This window comes from Aedes albopictus, chromosome 2 (genome assembly GCF_035046485.1).
Source record: "Aedes albopictus strain Foshan chromosome 2, AalbF5, whole genome shotgun sequence".
Classification (NCBI taxonomy): domain Eukaryota; kingdom Metazoa; phylum Arthropoda; class Insecta; order Diptera; family Culicidae; genus Aedes; species Aedes albopictus.
Window position 1 is genome coordinate 280480057 of NC_085137.1, and position 21737 is coordinate 280501793.

Consider the following 21737-nt stretch of genomic DNA (forward strand, 5'->3'; position numbering starts at 1 on the left):
CGGCGAACTCCTGGTGGAGCACCTGGAAGAATTTCAAGAGATTTTTGTGCGAAATCTCAAATAAAAACCTTCGTACGGAATGCCAGAAGATTCATCACTAAGAATCCTTCGTGGATCTTCATTCAATACCCTGTGAAGCTTTGTCCCAGTATTTCTACAAGAACTCCATGAAGTCAGAGACCCAGCAGAATTCCTCCCACCGTAGTGCGAATCCGTAGTCTGGATTTTCCCCAGAAGCCCACCCAAAAGTTATAAATTAAATCATTTTCCCCACACGCGCGCGAAAAAGTACATTTCAATTTCAATAACATTTCCTGAGGACGAACGAAATTTCTTCAAGTCCAAATCGTAAACAACCTGGTGTCCTTTTCTTTCACATCCTTCTTACAGCATCGTTTCACTCAGCGAAAAAAACTAGCTAAATTCATCAAAATACCTTATGAAAATTTGCTATAACTAATTCTTATGGATGGCATAAGAATGCCTTATGAAAATTGATCGTGCTTGCTATGACAAATTGCATAAGATAGACTTATGAAAAGAACAAAAAAATCCTAAAATGAAGCAGACTGGATTCGATCCATGAACGTCGGGATCACCGAGCCCGTGTTTTATCCACACGGCTATCGACGCTTGAGAATACCAAGTTGCTAAACGTGTATAAAAGCCAAGCTGTGAGACGATTTTACGTCATAGAGTGACCTTATGAAATTCATCCGAATCATTATGAATTATTTAAAGGCCGTTTCATAAGTTGGGCCTTATGGAAATCTTAAAGTTATTTGGCTGAGTGTTCGTTAAAATGCTGTCAGTTGAACAAATGTCAAAATTACTTATGGAAAAGGGAGGAATTTTACTTGAGCGCTCTACTTGGGAGCAGGAAACTAAGCTTTGGAATTTTGGATTTCGACTAATACTAATACCCGCAGGGAGTGCGTTCAATGATGATCAGCAGGAGTAAAATCATTTTATTATGTATGGCGAAAAGCATCTAGGGTGACAAAGGGTATTATCGGCAGGTTTGTTCTCTTCGTCAAGGTGGGTTTTTGTGGGCAAAATTGTCTGAAATTTGGGCACATAACTCAGCTTGGTTGGGAAGGATTTGAGGCAAATTTTGAGATCAACAGGTTTAAAAAAAAACCCATGACGAAGAGAACAAAACTGCCGAAAATACGTAAGTTCCCCTATATTTGATTTTCTTGAAATGAAGAGCTTTGCTTTTACCGAAAACATATTTGGTAGGCACCAAACCGGTCATCATTGTGCACAACCGCTACCAAATATTTTTTCGAATAATGTGTTCCACTTCGAGAAATAGATGCTATTCGCCATACAATATTTTTGCGATTTACTTTTAGCGATTTTTCGCGCATAGAAGCTAGCGCAACATTTGTCGATGCGACGAGTTGGAAAACAGCCAAAGCATTTGATTCATTGTAGGGCGGCAAATCCGATTTTGAAATAGTCCGGATGCCCCTAAAGAACCCAATTAAGGCGAAACTGGAAGCATTTCCCCACTTTTTGGTATTTGATTTTTTATTAAATAACAAAGCAATATTTTCAAAATCGGTCTTCGTGCACATGTAGAGTATGGGTATCTTCAGGTATCAAGGTATCTTCTGAATTTTTTTTTGTAGTGGAAAATGTTTTTCGTTTTTGCAGAAACCATTTTTGAACAAAATTTCACATAAAAATGGTTTCTGCAAAAATGGAAAACATTTTCCACCTCAAAAAAATTCAGAAGATACCTTGATCTATACTCTACATGTGCACGAAAATCGATTTTGAAAATATTGTAGTGCAAAACGAGCCAATTCTACATACGCGACGAACGTGCTATCGTTCGTATCCCAACGCTTACGTTTGCAAATTAATTACAACAATGTATCGCTCGCCAAATCGATATGAGCATACGACGGTTCGATCGAGACGACGACGACGCGTCGTCCGCTGACCTAAGCATAAATCACTCCAGGAAACTTCCATAAGGTTCTATGTAAACACATTGTATGATATACTTTTGGCAGTCTGGCTGGCCCTATAAAAGGGGTCTTCCCAGGCCGAATAAATCAGTTCAATTTGGTCTTCGGACCTCAACGCATAACGTCGTTCTTAATCGATATCACCGCCGAGTGTTGTAAAATAAGACACAGCATTACATGGCTGACCGTGCCAAGTGGCCGAACCTTCTCCGAGGAAAATTCTGTGACTGTGTGATTCGTTAAGGAACGCTTGCTGAAATTTTCAAAGTGATTGCGTAACTCGTGATGGGAAAACAACAGTCCAAAACAACATCAATCAGCGGCGACCCACAAGTGAATATAGTGAACCAGCTAGAAGATCACAGTATCCTGCATGAAGAACATGCCATAAAATTGTGGATCCTTCTTGCTCTTAATATTATACAACTATCTGTGACTGCCTACAAATGGCACGCAAAACACGTCAGGCGCAGAGCTTTCGAAAAAGGATGCAAATCCTCAGAAACATTAAGCAAAGTTTAAAACATTGACAAAGAAAAATAAAGTTGTTACGTCCTGGAGTTTGGGGTGGCCGTGACACATCGTCGTGTATTTAAACTCCCAGGAGTAAACAAGAACACATTAAAACGTAGACTTTATTTACACTTAAAATACTACATTATAAAGATTACAAAGACGCGACACGTTTACAACACGGCGGTTACAAAACTTCTAATTCTAATTGACTGCTTTGTGCATCAACCGAAAGGCAGACTCTTTGCCTTCGGTGAGCGAGCAGTATTGGGAGAGACTGCTGATCAGCTCAGTGGTTCCCAACATCTCCCCCTTTTATTTGGTTGACGTAGTTAACCATAGCGACGGTCTTCTTGTTCACGAAGAGCGATGATGGTTGCATGGCAGCGTTGATTGCATGGTCGATAATCACGATATCGGGAAACGATGAAACGGACAACATCGGACGTCCATCGATCAGACCCTGGTTGACCATCCATTTGAAAACGTCGCTGAATACAAAAGACCGTCTTCTCGGGGCATCCATACGGCGTCCATTTCGGTCCAGTAGGTGCTGTATATACTTCAGGCGTTCCAGTTTATCAGCATCGAAACTTCCAGTGGGGGCCGGTTGAAAATAATTAATTTTAATCACCGACTCGATTGAACCGACACTGGATGTCTTGGGAACCGCTGCCGAATGCTCATGCTGCTGTTTGCTTTCGGCGCTATTTTCACTGATGCCGCCGGGTGATGCAGGAACGGCGATCGAGTGAACAATAGCATGTTGTGTTTCGCCTTGCTGCTGCTGCTGTAAGTCCGAGTGCACGGGAACGGACGGCCGACTCATTAAGTGCTGCGGTTGATTAATGAATACCGTCGTGGAATCAACTGAATTTTGCACTTGTGCTGGATTCGGGAGTACGGCATTTGGAATCTCTAGGTGATGCAACTCGATGGGCGACGGCGGAGCAATCGTTGATTGTTGCGAAGTTTGGTGAGCGAGATTCCATATGATTTGCTCCAATAATTTCATTCGCTCTACGTAATGGAAATGTTGGAGCTCTAGCAGCTGCTGCATGTCGCTATAGAACCGCTTATTCGCTTCACTTCTTAGCTGCAAATACTGCTCCATGTGATGCAGCCAAGGGATTTGGTTCTGCGAGGTCGTCGTCGTTGACACAGTGGGCACTTGCTGTACCACTGGCTGCGGATAGGCTGTCGGAGAAGTATTTAGCCCGTCGAATCCGCGCGAAATCACTGTTGGCGCATTATTCTGCGAGTGATTGTGTGGTTCCATCACCATGGCGGGGTTGAATTGGTGTTGATGGAACTGTTGGTGCTGGTGAGGCTGTGCGCTCGCGGACGGATGAAGTAGAGAAGATGATGGATTCTGGTTCCAGTGGCCTGATCCTGGAACCGGAGAGTGTAGCCGATGATCTGCATGCTGCGGTTGCAGATAGTATCCCGCGGCTGACGCTGGATGCACGGGGGCTGTTCCACTCTTTGGCGCGTAATCCATTGTGCCGTCCATCTTCTCCTCCGCGAAGAAACAGAAACGCGTCGCGATTTCTCACTGCACGCCCGGGTAACTCGTCGCCACTGTTACGTCCTGGAGTTTGGGGTGGCCGTGACACATCGTCGTGTATTTAAACTCCCAGGAGTAAACAAGAACACATTAAAACGTAGACTTTATTTACACTTAAAATACTACATTATAAAGATTACAAAGACGCGACACGTTTACAACACGGCGGTTACAAAACTTCTAATTCTAATTGACTGCTTTGTGCATCAACCGAAAGGCAGACTCTTTGCCTTCGGTGAGCGAGCAGTATTGGGAGAGACTGCTGATCAGCTCAGTGGTTCCCAACAAAAGTGAAATGAAGAAAAATCGTACCTCAAATGTGCAGGCTTACCATGGCCTAATATTAGAAGAAGTAAGCCGAAAAAGAGAAGAACTCGTAAGAAAATTCGGACCAAGAAATGAACAACAAGTAAAAGGTGCACCGACAAGTGAACAAAAACTAAAAAGTGTAATTGAAAAAGTAAAAACCACACAAAAATCTACTGGACAAAAAGTGAAAAAAGATGGTATTGAATATATACCACTAAACGTCAACCGTTCAGACGAAAACATGCGCCAGTGGGGCGCACGCGTAAAAATACCAGTGGATGAGGTTAAAATGCTGGCTATGCAACTGAAGGCAAGCATTAAACCTCGAGCAACAAAAATAAGATACCAACGACCTAGCGACAATAGGGGCCGTGCCAGCTGGGTGTCACCTGATCCTGCTCCGACTTCAAGATAAGGTAAAATTAAACATGGAAACCTCCTTCAATTTACCTCATAGAAGATTTTAATTAATTTCAATGGACGAATTTTTCCAAATAAATGAAATTTCTAATAAATATTTGGAAAGTTTGAAAAAGTACAACCGATTTTCAGAGGAAACGCGACTACAAAAGGTGAAATATTTAAGTGATTTGAAGAAAAGGCTTAAAAACATTCTAAAAACTAATAAAGATCTGCAAAATGAGGCAGTTATAAAAAAGGGTACAGAAATTTGTGGAAAAATCAACCAATCATTGACATTACTAAACGAGAACGAACAATTAGGAATTTCACGGACAGCACTAGAATCAGGGGTAGAAGAAAGTAAAGTAGAAGAAGCAGGAACAATCGAAAAAGAAGAAGAAGAAGAAGTAGAAGAAGAAGACAGAGTAGAAGGGGAAAAAGAAGAGTTAGAAGAAGAATATCAGGAGGAAGAAATGGCTAATATTATTGAAACAATCAAAACAATCTCATCTTTGATTCCATCATACGATGGATCAAATGATAATTTATCAAGCTTTATCTCTGCTCTTAAAGCAGGAAAGACAATTCTGACTAATGATAATACCGTTGCAGCCGTACAGGTAGTACTATCGAAACTATCTGGAAAAGCAAGAGCAGCAGTAGGTGAAAATCCACGAAATTTCGATGAGATAATCAATGAATTAGAAGCAAAATGTACATCAAAAACATCACCTGATGTTTTTGTTGCAAAGCTTCAAGATTTGAAACAAATAGGAGACATTAACAAATTTACAGATAGCGTCGAGAAACTCACTCAGCAGCTCGAAAGAGCATACATTGCTGAGAAAATACCAGTTGATACAGCCCAAAAAATGGCAATTAAACAAGGGGTAAAAGCTCTTTACACAGGAGTGAAAAACCCAGAAACAAAAATCTTATTAAAGGCAGCAGAATTTAAAACCTTGTCTGCGGCCATCGAGAAAACTGTAGAAAATGAGAAAAGTTCTTCTAATGCCAACCACTCTCAACTGATGTTTGTCCAACGAGGTCAAGTACATCGTGGACACATCAGAGGAGATAGAAGTTTTTTCGACAGAGGCCACTATAGAGGAAACAGAGGTAACTATCGTGGAAATTTCAGAGGCAATTCTCGTGGAAATTTCCAAGGCCGATATCAAAACCGAGGACATAGTGCAAATTTCTATTCTTCACGTGGTAGAAGACCATATAGAGGACATTCTCAGTCCCGTATTTATTATACGAACAGTGAAAGTGGTCAGACACCTCAGTTACCCCAACAAGCAACAAACGCTCCACAACCAACAACGCAACATCAAAACACTCAACAGCCACAAAATTTTTTAGGCCAAATTCAACGCTTTTCACAATAAACCCATCAGCATCAAATTTCATAAAGGCACATATTGGAATATCAAATTCTACATGTACCTTTATGGTCGATTCAGGTGCTGACGTTTCTATATTCAAATTAAATAATATATTGCATGATCAACTGATAAATCGAGATCGAAGATGTATGATCTCTGGAATATCAGAAAATAAAATTGAAACTGTTGCATCAGCTGTGACACAACTAACATTCCAAAATACCATTACATTGGAACATGAGTTCCAAATAGTTGAAGAAAATTTTCCAATATTTACTGATGGGATATTGGGACGAGACTTTTTAACTGCATTTAAATGCAGTATTGATTATGAATCCTGGATTTTGAACATTCGATGCAATAATGAGGAAGTTAACATTCCCATTGAAGACAACTTCAATGGAGGATTCATACTTCCTGAACGTTGCGAAGTTGTAAGAAAAATAAATGATTTAAATTTGAATGAAGATATGTTAGTGTGTGCCGAAGAAATCCAACCAGGGATTTTCTGTGGCAATACATTGACGTCACCATCAACAAAATACGTTAAATTTATAAATACTACTGATAAAGCAGTACTTATAAAAGATTTTAAGCCTATGATGAAACCTCTGAAGAATTTTATCGTAGCAAATGTCAATAAAAACGGTAATATTTCCGACCGAACTGATCAAATAAGATCAAAAATTAATGTTTCAGAACTACCAGCATCAGCCAAGGAACCTTTTGAAAATTTAATTCACGAATACAATGATATTTTTGCGTTAGGAGAAGATAACCTCACTACTAACAACTTCTATTCACAAAATATAGAACTTTCAGATAACGTGCCTGTATACATCCCAAATTATAGGAATATACACGCGCACAATGAGGAGATTGAATCTCAAGTCCAAAATTTGTTGAAAAATGATGTGATTGAACACTCAGTCTCGGCTTACAATTCACCAATTCTGTTGGTACCCAAAAAGTCGAGCAGCAGTGAGAAAAAATGGAGACTAGTTGTCGATTTCAGACAGCTGAATAAAAAAATTTTGGCTGACAGATTTCCCCTACCTAGAATCGATACTATTTTGGATCAACTAGGTAGAGCTAAATACTTCAGCACTCTGGATTTGATGGCAGGATTTCATCAAATTCCTCTAAATTTTGATTCCAGAAAATATACGGCATTTTCAACACCCTCTGGGCATTATGCTTTTACGCGCTTACCATTTGGACTCAATATAAGCCCAAATAGTTTCCAGCGCATGATGACGATTGCCATGGCAGGTTTAACACCTGAATGTGCATTCGTATACATTGATGATATAGTTGTCATAGGATGCTCTATAAATCATCATCTTAACAATTTAAAGCGAGTTTTTGAAAGATTGAGACAGTATAATTTGAAACTCAATCCCGAAAAATGTCAATTTTTTAAGGCAGAAGTAACTTACTTAGGCCATAAAATTTCAGATAATGGAATTCTCCCAGATAATTCAAAATTTGATGTAATAAAAAAATATCCCAAACCAACTAACGCAGATGACGTTCGTAGGTTTGTGGCCTTTTGTAATTATTATAGGAAGTTTGTGCCAAATTTTGCGCAACTTGCTAGGCCGTTAAACAATTTATTAAAGAAGGATATAAAGTTTACGTGGTCAAATGATTGTCAGGCAGCTTTTGAAGCTCTTAAGGAAAAATTATTAAACCCACCAATTCTTAAATATCCTGATTTTACAAAACAATTCGTATTGACAACGGATGCTTCGAACATTGGATGCGGTGCGGTGTTGTCACAAAATTTTGACGGAAATGACTTACCCATTGCTTATGCCAGTAAAGCATTTAGCAATGCAGACACGAAAAAACATACAATAATACAAGAAATGATTGCCATACACTGGGCCATCGATCATTTCAAACCATATCTGTATGGAAGAAGATTCATGATCAGAACAGATCATCGCCCTCTGGTGTATCTCTTTGGTATGAAAGAACCTACCAAAAAGTTAACCCAGATGCGTTTAGATCTTGAAGATTATGACTTCGAAATACAATATATCAAAGGAAGTAATAATGTTGGTGCAGATGCATTATCCAGAATTATAACTTCAGATGATATTAAATCAAAATCAATTCTCATGGTCCATACTAGATCTATGACCAAAAATCAACACAAAATTGACAAAACAAAAACTGTTTCACAAAAAAAGAAGCTTGATCACCTTCTTGTCTATGAAACAGAATCGCCGGCAGACATTAAAAAATTGAATAAAATGAAAATATGCATGCAAAATGGAATGATTATTATAAAATTAATGAATGAAAATATGCGCAAAACTTTAATAACGCTTGAAAGAGATATTATTCACGAAAATGAAAGTCAGACGCTAGAGTTTGCTCTTTCAGAGATGAATAAAATATTGGAAAATAGAAAAATTGCAATGTCGACACAAGAAGATATTTTAAAACATATACCACTACAAGATTTTAAACGGATCGCTCTAGACGTCATCCGTAAATTCGAACTAATACTATATCGCCCTCCGAAAGAATTGACGAATTCTGAAGAGATCAATAACATCCTACATGACTTCCATATGACTCCAACAGGTGGTCATATTGGACAAAACCGGCTTTATCTCAAACTCAGAGACCTTTACTTTTGGAAAGGCATGAGAAGTTCGATTACGAAGTTTGTAAAGGCCTGCAAACTTTGTAAAATGAACAAAGTAACAAAACGGACAAAAGAAGAATCTTTGGTAACAACTACACCTTGTAAACCATTCGATATTATCTCGATTGACACAGTAGGTCCGTTACCAAGAACTGCGAAAAACAATCGTTATTGCATAACATTGCAAGACGATTTAACCAAATATGTTGTAATTATACCATTAGAAAATAAGGAAGCTGATACCATTGCGAAAGCTTTGGTGCAGAATTTTATACTTATCTATGGATCATTTTTAGAGTTAAAATCTGACCAAGGTACAGAGTTCAAGAACGAAGTACTTAAGCAGATTAGTAAAATACTTAATTTTAAACAAACATTCTCAACTGCTTACCATCCACAATCCATTGGAGCACTAGAAAGAAATCATAGGTGTTTAAACGAATACCTACGAAATTTTTCCAACGTACACCACAATGATTGGGATGAGTGGACTAAATTTTATGAATTTACCTATAACACTACTGCTCACACCGATACCGAATATACACCTTTTGAACTTGTATTCGGTAGAAAAGCCAAACTTCCTCAGGATATGCAAAAAGTTACACCAGAACCGATATATAATTTGGACGAATACTACACAGAGTTAAAATTCAAACTGCAAAAATCAAGCGAAATAGCTAGGAAAATTTTAATAGAACAAAAAATCAAACGAACACAAAATTTGAATAATAACTTAAATCCAATAGATGTTTCTGTAGGAGATTTGGTGTATTTATCAAACGAAAATAGGAAAAAGCTTGAGCCACATTTTATAGGTCCATTCAAAATTAAAGAAGTTGACAATATACATTGTAAAATAATCGATATTTCCAACAAAAAAGAAATACAAGTACATAAAAACCGAATCATAAAAATGTAACAAAATATATTGTAAAAGATTCTTTAAGCTTGATCAGAATAGCTACGCCATTCTTCTGAAAAAGGGGAAAGGTGTAGTGCAAAACGAGCCAATTCTACATACGCGACGAACGTGCTATCGTTCGTATCCCAACGCTTACGTTTGCAAATTAATTACAACAATGTATCGCTCGCCAAATCGATATGAGCATACGACGGTTCGATCGAGACGACGACGACGCGTCGTCCGCTGACCTAAGCATAAATCACTCCAGGAAACTTCCATAAGGTTCTATGTAAACACATTGTATGATATACTTTTGGCAGTCTGGCTGGCCCTATAAAAGGGGTCTTCCCAGGCCGAATAAATCAGTTCAATTTGGTCTTCGGACCTCAACGCATAACGTCGTTCTTAATCGATATCACCGCCGAGTGTTGTAAAATAAGACACAGCATTACACTTCGTTATTTGATAAAAAATCAAAAACCGAGAATATGAGAAAATCCTTCCAGTTTCGCCTTAAGAGAAAAACTAATATTAGCGCCTATTTTGGCATTATACAGGGGATGGTCAAAATGTTTGGGATAGGCTACTTTTTTTCTCCCACAAAAAAATACAACATGTTGTAACTTTTAATAGAGTGCACCAAAAAATCTCTTATTTTGACTGTTTGTCAACTTATTATATGTGCATCATTGGTACAAATTTGGGCTCGATTGATAAATTTTTCGTTAAGTTAGAACCGTTCGGGTAAAACACTATTTTTTAGACAACTAATTTTTGAACTGTCATATCTCGGAAACTAGTGAACCAAATTGAATGAATTTTTTAACGTTTATTAACAATATATGGATACTTAATACGACGTTATAAAATGTAATATTTTCTCACGACGAATTAAGTTATACCGGGTTGAAATTTTTACCCATATAGAGGAAAATAAGTCAAATTTACAATACCACCCAAAAATTATTAAATGTGTTCCTCCTTCAATCTAAATAGGCTCTAGTATATCTGATTATAGATAACTTGAGAACAGAGCATGAGCATGAGATGACCGTACAATTCGTAAGAGATAACTTGAGAACAGAAGTGGAAAATCTTTGGATATCAACACTAAAATTTATTGACATTGATGTAAAAATATTACATTTTTTCGAGAAAAATCCAAAAAGTGTTGATCCATGGTAACTTTTTTCAAAGTTTAAAAAGTACCTATGTTTTAATATTTTGTGAAGCATTTACATATTGTTAGTGTACGTTCAAAATTTCATTCAATTCGGTTTACTGGTTTCCGAGATATGACAGCTCAAAAATGAGTAGTCTAAAAAATAGTGTTTTACCCGAACGGTTCTAACTTTGCGAAATATTGATCAATCGAGCCCAAATTTGTACCAATGATGCATATATAATAGGTTGACAAACAGTCAAAATTTGAGATTTTTTGATGCACTCTATGAAAAGTTATAGCATGTTGAACTTTTTTGTGAGAGAAAAAAAAGTTGCCTATCCCAAACATTTTGGCCATCCCCTGTAGGTATGATCCAAAAGCAAAAACGCAATTGCATTGTGATGCCAGCTCTTTTGGATTTGGAGCTATCTTACTGCCGAAACAAAATAATAGTAACTTTCATCCCGTTAGCTTTTTTAGTCCTGATCTCTGCCCTTCGAATGGAAAGATACTCTTTTCCAAATACTTTTCCAATAGTATTTGGAATAAGAATGGCAAGGTAAATTTGATAAATTCCAGTATGTAATCCACGAAGTATTTCGGTACCACACAACGCAATGCATTTTTTTCTTATTCTTGTATTTTCAAAACCGTATGGAATCCTGACTTGTGCGTTACATATAACCTGAAAATGTTTTCTTGATGAAAATATACAAATATGTACATACATTTATTAAATTGCCTTTCTTATTTGATCAACTATGTTTTCAGAATTACAAACACTACAAACACACAGACCTTCAAAAGCTATGGATGCCGGACTCCACATCAATTGAGTGCTACGATTGTTCAGCAAAATTTTCTACATTCCGCAGAAAGCATCATTGTCGCTTATGTGGTCAAATATTTTGCACAAAATGTTGCAACCAAGTTGTCCCTGGTAAAATTATCAACTGCACAGGTATTTTTTCTTCATATAAAACTCGATCACAGTGTAAATCTTTTATATGGTAAAATATTTTCATTGCAGGAGACCTGAAGGTATGCACATATTGTTCAAAAGTGGTGCTATCTTACTTAAAATCATCGAATATTGCTGCTGATCTAAAGTCTGATCTTCGAGCGTTGCAAGAAGACCTTTCCAACAAGCTATCGACAGGCGCAGCCTCATCTCATAGCGATGGCGATCCTAGTCTCGTTAATGTTCAACGTCGTAAAATTTCCGTTGGTTACCAAGAAGAACGATTTGCATCAACTCAGACGCCAACGATGTCAAGTGCGGATAGAAAAACTATTCTCCAGCAGTCAAATTCGCTGCGAGCATTATACGAAGAGATGATCAAAGTGCTTCCAAATCAAAATCGGGGTCAGGATTTGATAGCATTTCTAATCAGCAACCAAAAGTCGTCCAATAATCGTCAAGCGATCGCTATTTTGAATGCAATGACGGAAGCTGGCTTTCTCATTCCGCTTGCAGTCAATTTTGCCTTGGTAAATCCAGCCGATTCCGAAACTGAAGAGATAAGCATTTTGGCCGAATTTGATGAAAGCATGATCTACAAGTTTCTATGGATGGACGACGATGTTTCCCAATCTGGTTCATACGAGCTGGATGTGGACTTTAAATCCAGTTCAGTGCACCTAATGCGACCATGCGGCGAGGAAGATGAGAGTCAAGGTAAATAAATATAACAGCTATTAGTAAGTTAATTTGTTCTACATCACATATACACGTAAACAACAGCATTTCGCCACAATAGAGGCTTGCAGCAAAAATCTAACCTCGTTGAATTCCCATACGATTCGTACACTGAGGCAAAAGTACTTAGGAATTTAATAAGTCACAACTTATGAAAGGACGATTTTTCTGTTTCATTGCTCACTTATTGATTTCATAGTTGACGCGATCGCATTTCATATCTAAAACTTACGATTGACATAAGCGACATGGTTGTGAAAAAGCCATAATTGAAATCTATGAAAATCTTTACAATTAGGATATGGATTCCATCTAGCTTCGTCCTTGGCTTCGTCTTAGACAAACAAGCATTACCCACAGATCTGTTTTCGGAGCTATCGGCCACTAAAAATCAAGTTGGTTTTCTTTAAGGGCCCATAAATTCTCTGAAATCAACAACAGCAATGGAATTATACGTAATGCCGGGTTTAGACAGTATGCAAGTGACTTGATTCAAGTCAATGGAAAATGCCCAATAGTCTATTTTACGAAACGACAACAGTGTTGATATTGATATTAACACTCACGGGCTTGGGCGCAACCTCCTTTCAAATTTTCATTCATGAAATGAGCGATCAGCTGATCCGAAACGTCTCGTAAAATGGCTCATTGAATGCGAATTGAACGTGTAAACACCACCATTCATCTCACATGAGCAACTCACTTGACTTGAACGAAAGTTGAACAATATGTTGAACTTTTTCATTCAAGTCAAACGAAATCGTCTCACTTGCCCCGTCTAAACCCGCGATTCATGTGAGCTGAATTCAAGTCATCTGTCAGTGAGATGAATTCAATTCAGTTTGCTTACGCTCCGCACGAGTTGAATAATGTAAACACTTGCTTCAACTGAGATGCATTCAAGAGCATTCAAGTGAACTCTCAAGTCATTTGCTCCACATCATTCCATTGGATTGAACATCTTTTGCCTGGTTTACATTGTTCAACTGAAACGAACATTTCACTTGCTAACTTCTCAAAGATGTTCAATCCAATGGAATGATGTGTTTAGACTGAGCAAATGACTTGAGTGTTCACTTGAATGCTCTTGAATGCATCTCAGTTGAAGCAAGTGTTTACATTGTTCAACTCGTGCGGAGCGTAAGCAAACTGAATTGAGTTCATCTCACTGACATATGACTTGAATTCAGCTCAAATGAATCGCGGGTTTAGACGGGGTAAGTGAGACGATTTCGTTTGGCTTGAACGAAAAAGTTCAACATGTTCAACTTTCGTTCAAGTCAAGTGAGTTGCTCATGTGAGATGAATGGTGCTGTTTACACGTTCAATTTGCATTCAATTAGGCATTTTCCATTGACTTGAATCAAGTCACTTGCACTGTCTAAACCAGGCATTTGAGAAGTTAGCAAGTGGAAAGTTCGTTTCAGTTGAACAATGTAAACCAGGCATAAGTAAAATGATTGATTTGATTCTATACCATTACCCGGAAAACCAATACCCGGAATGCCATTTACCGGAAAACCATTTACCGGAATGTACCGTTTACCGGAAAGTACCATTTACCGGAATGTACAGGGGATGGCCACAATGTTTGGGATAGGCAACTTTTTTTCTCCCACAAAAAAAATCAACATGCTGTAACTTTTCATAGAGTGCATCAAAAAATCTCAAATTTTGACTGTTTGTCAACCTATGATATGTGCATCATTGGTACAAATTTGGGCTCGATTGATTAATTTTTCGCGAAGTTAGAACCGTTCGGGTAAAACACTATTTTTTAGACAACTAATTTTTGAACTGTCATATCTCGGAGACCAGTAAACTGAATTGAATGAATTTTTTAACGTTTATCAACAATATATTGATACTTAATACGACGTTGTAAAATGTTATATTTTCTCACGGCAAATTAAGTTATACCGGGTTGAAATTTTTACCCATATAGAGGAAAATAAGTCAAAATTACAATATCACCCAAAAATTATTAAATGTGTTCTTCCTTCAATCTAAATAGGTTCTAATATATTTGATTAGAGATAATTTGAGAACAGAAGTGGAAAATCTTTGGATATCACCACTTAAATTTATTGACATTGATGTAAAAAAATTACATTTTTTCGAGAAAAATCCAAAAAGTGTCAATACATGATAACTTTTTTCAACGTTTCAAAAGTACCTATGTTTTAATAGTTTGTGAAGAATTTACATATTGTTAGTGTACGTTCAAAATTTCATTTTATTCGGTTCACTGGTTTCCGAGATATGACAGCTAAAAAAATGAGCTGTGTTTTAGTGTTTTACCCGAACGGTTCTAACTTTGCGAAATATTGATCAATCGAGCCCAAATTTGTACCAATGATGCGCATATAATAGGTTGACAAACAGTCAAAATTTGAGATTTTTGATGCGCTCTATGAAAAGTTATAGCATGTTGAACTTTTTTTGCGAGAAAAAAAGTTGCCTATCCCAAACATTTTGGCCATCCCCTGTATTATTAACCGGAATGTAACATTTACCGGAATATACTATTTACCGGAAAACCGTATGCCGAAATGTACTATTTACCGGATAGGGGAATCGACGTATTTTGGACACAGCGTTACGCCAATATATTTTGGACACTTCCATTTGTTTTTGCCGTAAGTGTCCAAAAAATATTGGCGTGTTGCTGTGTCCAAAATATGTTGGTTCCCCTACATATTTACCCTCAAGTAACACACTTGCCACAGAAGAGTCACGGTATCGCAGCGTTTTGTTGCACAGAAGTCATTGCAACTTACTTCTAGCAAAAAGTATTTATATGTTAGAAGTAAGTCACAACCCGGGTGGAGGTGAATGGCAAACCAAAAACAAAAGAATAACAAATTTTATTGTCATAACTTCCCGAGCAAAGGCGGATAACTAAGTGATATCACTTTGATAATAAACTACGTTATCTGTGTTATCATATTGTTATTTTTGTTATCATTTTTTCCAATTGATGATAATCAGATGATAACAAATTTAGTTATCAATAATTTTAGTCTATCGCGATAACATAAAAATACTAAATGATAACAAAATATGTTATCAGTTTCCAAACGCACATTTCAAACCTTTCCCAAAACTGAGGGTCTGGTGGACCTCGAATCTAAAAATAGATTCCGCTTTTCATCTTCAATGCGACAGCAGTACGAAAGCGTAGCCTTCAACCACTCTCCCTCTCACTGAGTCCCGTTGGTACAGGGGTATCGGCTGTGACCGGTAATCACTCGATCAGGGTTCGAGACCCACTGGACGCAATAGTTGAAAACATACATTATAATTATAAGAAACTTTTTTCAACTGCTAACTATATCGGTAAAGTAGATTTTTACTATTTTGGTCGGTAAAATAGCTCTGAATGATAACTTATTGATAACAAAACCAGATATCAATCAACTATATTGTTTCATGTTGATAACAAAATGTAATATAGTACAAAACACTGTATAACACAATTAGTTATCAACTTGAACTCAATGATAACTTAATTTCTTATCATTTTGGTATTCGTGGAGTAATTTTGAGTTATCATTTTTGTTATGTTGGCTCTTAATTCAACCTAAATGATAACAAACTCAATTATCAAACGAATGATAACCAGGTAACAGAACTTGTTATCATTTTGTTATCCGCCTTTGCTCGGGTTATTTTGTCATTCATGAGTTCTTCATGAAGAGCTTAAAACAACATGTGAATAGCATAATATGATATCATATCAAAATATGTCATTCGCTTGTCATTTTAAAATTTGGAAGAATAACTACTGAATGTCTTATTTTGCTATCATAACAAATTTTGCAATGGACTACCCGCTTTGCGCGCAGCCACAGTTGATCAGCAGGAGTAAATCAATTTAATTTTGTATGGCGAAATGCATCTAAACTTGAATTACTTGAAATACAAAGCTTTTCCCGAATAAATATTTGGTAGGCTTAATAGTGGTTACCATTGTGCACAACCACTACCAAATATTTTTTTCGAATAATGTGTTCCACTTTGAAGAATTTGCCTTTAGATGGTATTCGCCATACAATATTTTTGCGATTTACTTTTAGCAATTTTTCGCGCATAGAAGCTAGCGCCACATTGGTCGATGCGGAGAGTAGGAAAACAGCCGATGTAGTTAATTCATTGGTGAGATATTGTTGACCTTTTGCGAGTTTGATGCACTCGCAGTTTTGGCACTTATCAAGAACAACATAATGACAAAATTTGAACTTTGGTTATTCTAATGGTAAATTTTAATATTTGTTTGCAATGACTTTCCATCCAAAAAACTTATAAGTTTTCATTTTGTTATTGGAATAAACAACTTAATATACCCTTCTTTTAGATGACAAGGGAATAACTAATTTTGATATTGTTCTATTTTCAATAACTCAATAATGGTATATTTTGCAATTCTCAATCTTAATTTTTTTTGTTCTTGGTTTGCCATTGTAATGTCAAAATTTGACATTCTTTAGTTATTTTATCGAACAATGTCAGTTATTATTTTTGCCCTTTTGTCACTTATTTCAAACAAACCAATGACAAATTTTACCATTCAGTAATTCGTTTTGAATGGTAAAACTTGCAATTGTTTTGTAATTCTTTTCTGCCCGGGAATATTTTCTGCGCAACAAAACCTTGCGCTGCCGTGACTCTTCTGTGATGATGGGTTACTTGGGCCGTCTACCCCCGTTGGTTTGAATGACACCTGTTGCGACGTCGCACAAAGTAAGTTTTCTGGACCGGTCTAATAATGGGTCCGTCTAACCGCAACATAACCACCGCAGTATGGTTATGCACAGCTCGCGTGCAGTGGTAGTGGTAGGTAGAATGAGAGTTATGTCGTTTTCGTTTTTGCGGTGGAGCTACACCAGTGCAGCACTTTTGCACCGAAAGTGTTCGTTTTTGATTTTCGTGCTGCACCGGTGTAGCACTTTTTCTGCACCGCTCAAGATAGTGCAGCACTCAAAAATTCGAGAGTGTAGCGGGTGTACACCGTGTCCACCAATCAACGATTGCAAAGTTGTAAATATTTTGGTTTTTATTCACGCACACCAATGCAACTGCACCGAAAATGTTCGTTTTTGCAGTGAAAAGTGTAGCACGAAGCGGTGTAGCACCGCCACAAAAACGAAAACGACATTATAAGAGAGATGTAATGTAGTAGGTAGAAGGCAAAAAACCAAAACAATTTCGCCATCGTAAAAACATACTTGAGAAAAGTAGTCCGGTTGATGTGCATATATTACATATATTACTAAGTGCAATCTAATTTGTCTGTAATTACAATTAGCCGAAGGCTCGGAGTGTAATGCGGTGTGATCTGATTTAGGAAACCCGTAAGTTAAAACCTGCAATGAAAAAGAACGTAGTTAAAGTGTGGTAAATTTGTAATACTTACTTGGACTTTTCCCTCCAGCCTTCAGATATCGGTGCTGGGAGAATCCTAAAACAAGGAAAATACTCCAAAAAACCAGCCGCTATTGGGATACATTGTAAGTAGTCATAAATAGAGAAATTGTATAATAGTTGATCCATAATTGAAAGTATTTGCGTTTACAAAAAATAGTATCCGTGCAACGTAGTGCGATTAGGGTAGTGACACCGAATATAGTCCAACCAGAAATTTGCAAAAGGAAGTCGTGGCAAGGAAACCACTTAATTGTGAGTAAACTTAAGTTAAATTAGTGTAAGAAAAAATGTTTAATTCGTTGCTTTAATAAAATTACAGTTTAAGCATTGCTGAAAACCAGTCGGCTGCTCTAAGAATTTCGGTTTCCCTCTCGGGAACATTCTTAAAAATTAAGTGACACCCGTGAAGTAACTTCCGCGAAGTGAAAGTGTCAGTGAGAAGTACGGATCTGCCAAAGATGACTTCCGATGCTGAGTCCACCCACAACCAAACCATTATGGACCTGACGGCGACTCCGTGCGCCATTTGTGGCCCGTCTACGCGCGACGAGGTGATGGTCGGCTGCGACGGTTGTTCGGAATGGTTCCACATCCGTTGCGTGGGCATCGAGAAAGACAATCTGCCGAAGAAATGGTACTGCCAAAGCAAGGCTTGTCAGGAGACGGCCCAGGAGTACCGGCAGAAGCAGAAGGACGCCAAGAAGCAGCCTCGCACCCGGAAAAACGGCAACGAGTCGGACATATCCAGCGTCAGCTCTCGTCTAGCTGCGTCCAGCGTGGAAGCAAAAGGCCGAGCGTTAGAAGAGAAGCAGAAGCAGCAGTATGAAGAGCTGGAGGTGAAGATGCTGCTGCGGAAGAAAGAAATGGCGATGCAGCGCGCATTCGAGCAGCAAAAGATGGAGTTGGAGCTACAGATGCGCGCTGACGAAGAAGTGAAGCAAAGGGCATGGCAAGCGGAGATGCTCCAAAAGAAAAAGGAGCAGCTTCAGCGGCCGAAGGCGAACAGGGAGTCGTCCTTCGAGATGCAAATGGCGGCCATGGATGAGGAGCTAGCTGAACTTTCGGGTCGAAAGTCGAAGCCGGTGCCGAAAGTAGTCACGGACGTTTCGCGAGCGATTTCTTCCGGCAAAATCAACCCGAACGTGTTGAAGCTGAGCAAGGAGAAGGAGAGAAAGCAAACGCGAGGCTACGACAGCACCGACGAAGAAGACGAGGACGACTATTCCGACGATTCGGATCTGCAGAGTCAGAGTTCGGTCTCGTCGATGGAGCGCAAGACAAAACGGAAGATGCGCAATAAAGTGGGAAGTCTCAGCCAAAACGGGCTGGGGCAGCAGCAGACCGGACCGACGAAGACACAGCTGGCTGCGAGGATGGAGTTAACCTACAAACTCCCAAAATTCTCCGGCAAACCAGCACAGTGGCCATTGTTCTACGCGGCCTACAAAGTGTCCAACGATGTCTGCGGCTACATGAACCACGAGAACTTGATGCGATTTCAGGAAGCCCTGGAAGGCGACGCTCTCGAGCTGGTGTCCGGGCAGTTGCTTCTTCCCGAATCCATCCGGCAAGTAATCGAGAAGCTGCGCCGGCACTTCGACTGCCCGGAACAACTGTTTCAATGCCTGCTGGACAAGGTGAACCGGCTGGAACCTCCGAGGCCGGACAATCTGAGGAGTTTTATTCCATTCGGAAACACGGTGGAGCAACTCTGCGGCCATCTAGAGGCAGCGGATCTACGGCAACACCTCGTCAACCCGCTGCTGATAAAGTCGCTGGTCGCCAAGCTGCCGGATCGGGAAAAGCGTGAGTGGGTCCATTACCGGCGAGGTCGAGGGGAAACAACGTTGCGGACGCTGACGGATTTCCTGATGGACATCGTGGCAGACGCCTGGGAAGCTAACATTGACGTGGACTTCGTGGAGTTCAATCCACCGCCGCCGTCCGAAGCAGATTCCCAATCCGAAGAGGAGGGTTCGGATGAGGCTGGGCCCAACCCGCTCATACATCCGGTTGAAAATACGGTCGGACTGAGTGCACACATCCGGACAAACTGCACGGTATTGTTCCGGATCGTTCCGGTGCAGCTGCACTACGGTGGAAAAACGGTGTCAGTGCTGGCGTTCCTGGACGAAGGTGCTTCCGTCACGCTGGTGGAGAAAAGGTCGCCGACCGTCTGGGCGCGGTCGGAGTACAAGAGCGATTGACCATCCAGTGGACGGGAAACACGTCGAGAGAGGAGGATTCCCGAAGAATGAGTCTTTGGGCGTCGGGAACAGGCGCTGCAGCCGGCGGCAAAATGCTGATACACACAGTGCACACGGTAGACAAGTTGATGCTGCCACATCAAAAGTTGGATTTGCAGGAGCTTGCAGCACAGTACGAGCACATGCGAGGGCTGCCCATCGAATCGTACGACGGACAGCCGCAGTTGCTGATAGGGGTAAACAACATCCACGCGTTTGCGCCGATAGAAGCAAAGGTGGGTACGCCCGTGGAACCGATTGCGGTTCGAACCAAACTAGGATGGACGGTGTATGGGCCGCGACAGGAAACCTCGGCGACGGCCGACAACTATCTCGGTTACCACCGGCAGATAACAAACGTGGGTCTGCCGCCCGAGCTACTCAAGAGCCACTATGCGTTGGAAGAATCGGTGATGGCAATTCCATGGGGATCCGTAGAGAAGAAACAGGCCCGGGAAATACGAGAGCAAACCATCCAACTCGTCGGCGATCGCTGCGAAACCGGATTGCTGTCGAAGGACCGAGGACAAGAAGTTACCACGTTTCCTCATCCGGACAGACCCGGAAGAACCACCACGAACATGGCGGTGCTGGTTCTGAAGGTAGAAGGACAGGTCCATCAACAAAATAGGCGGGTTCGAAATTCGAAACGGCAACTCGCTGGAAACCCTACGGAGCCTAGAAGAGGCAAAGCCGGCGACACCGGAGCATCTGAACCGTGGTATCTTGCAGATATGGAGAGAGTCCAGGGAGCGATGTGGGGTCCACGTGGGGACCAGCGTTTTCGACGAGGCACCGCGGCGAATTGTTGCCGCACCTGTACGAGGAAAAGCGGCTGACGAGAAGACTCGTCACGAATGGAGCAGGACCGGATGAAGTCAATATCGATCGCCATAAGAAGAAGAGTTGGGCGATGCGTGTGCTCGATGAGGAGCGCAAGTTGTCGGACGAGATCTGTTGCCAGGAAGTGGAAACGGCTGGCATGATCGAAACCGAAGCACTGACGTCGGAGTACCTTCCGATGGTCAACCAGCGGTCGAAATGGTTCGACGATCAGCAACCGCTTCAAGAGGGTGATTCTGTGTTCATGGTCAACGGGAAAACCCGAAGGTCTTGGAAAAGGGGCGTCATTGAGGGTGATCGAGAGCTCAGATGGGCGAGTCCGACAAACCTGCGGACGGCAGATGGTAAGGTGTAGAGACGAGATGTGATGAACCATGCGGCGCTAGAGGTAAGGTAAATCCGGAAATGTCGGATGTTACGGGCTGGGGTGTTGCGACGCCGCACAAAGTAAGTTTTCTGGACCGGTCCAATAATGGGCCCGTCTAACCGCAACATAACCACCGCAGTATGACAGCTCGCGTGCAGTGGTAGTGGTAGGTAGAATGAGAGTTATAAGAGAGATGTAATGTAGTAGAAGGCAAAAAACCAAAACAATTTCGCCATCGTAAAAAACATACTTGAGAAAAG

General features: G+C 40.0%; 1 protein-coding gene across 1 annotated transcript in view; it reads left to right on the top strand.

Moving 5' to 3' along the window:
• Positions 1-21737, top strand: part of LOC109415105 (putative 1-phosphatidylinositol 3-phosphate 5-kinase) — a 129430-nt gene that overhangs the window by 38804 nt on the left and 68889 nt on the right. Inside the window, exons 2-3 of the mRNA XM_029873130.2 lie at positions 11667-11856; positions 11926-12573. Coding sequence (XP_029728990.2) covers positions 11667-11856; positions 11926-12573 — 838 coding nt within the window. The remainder of the gene's footprint in view (positions 1-11666; positions 11857-11925; positions 12574-21737) is intronic.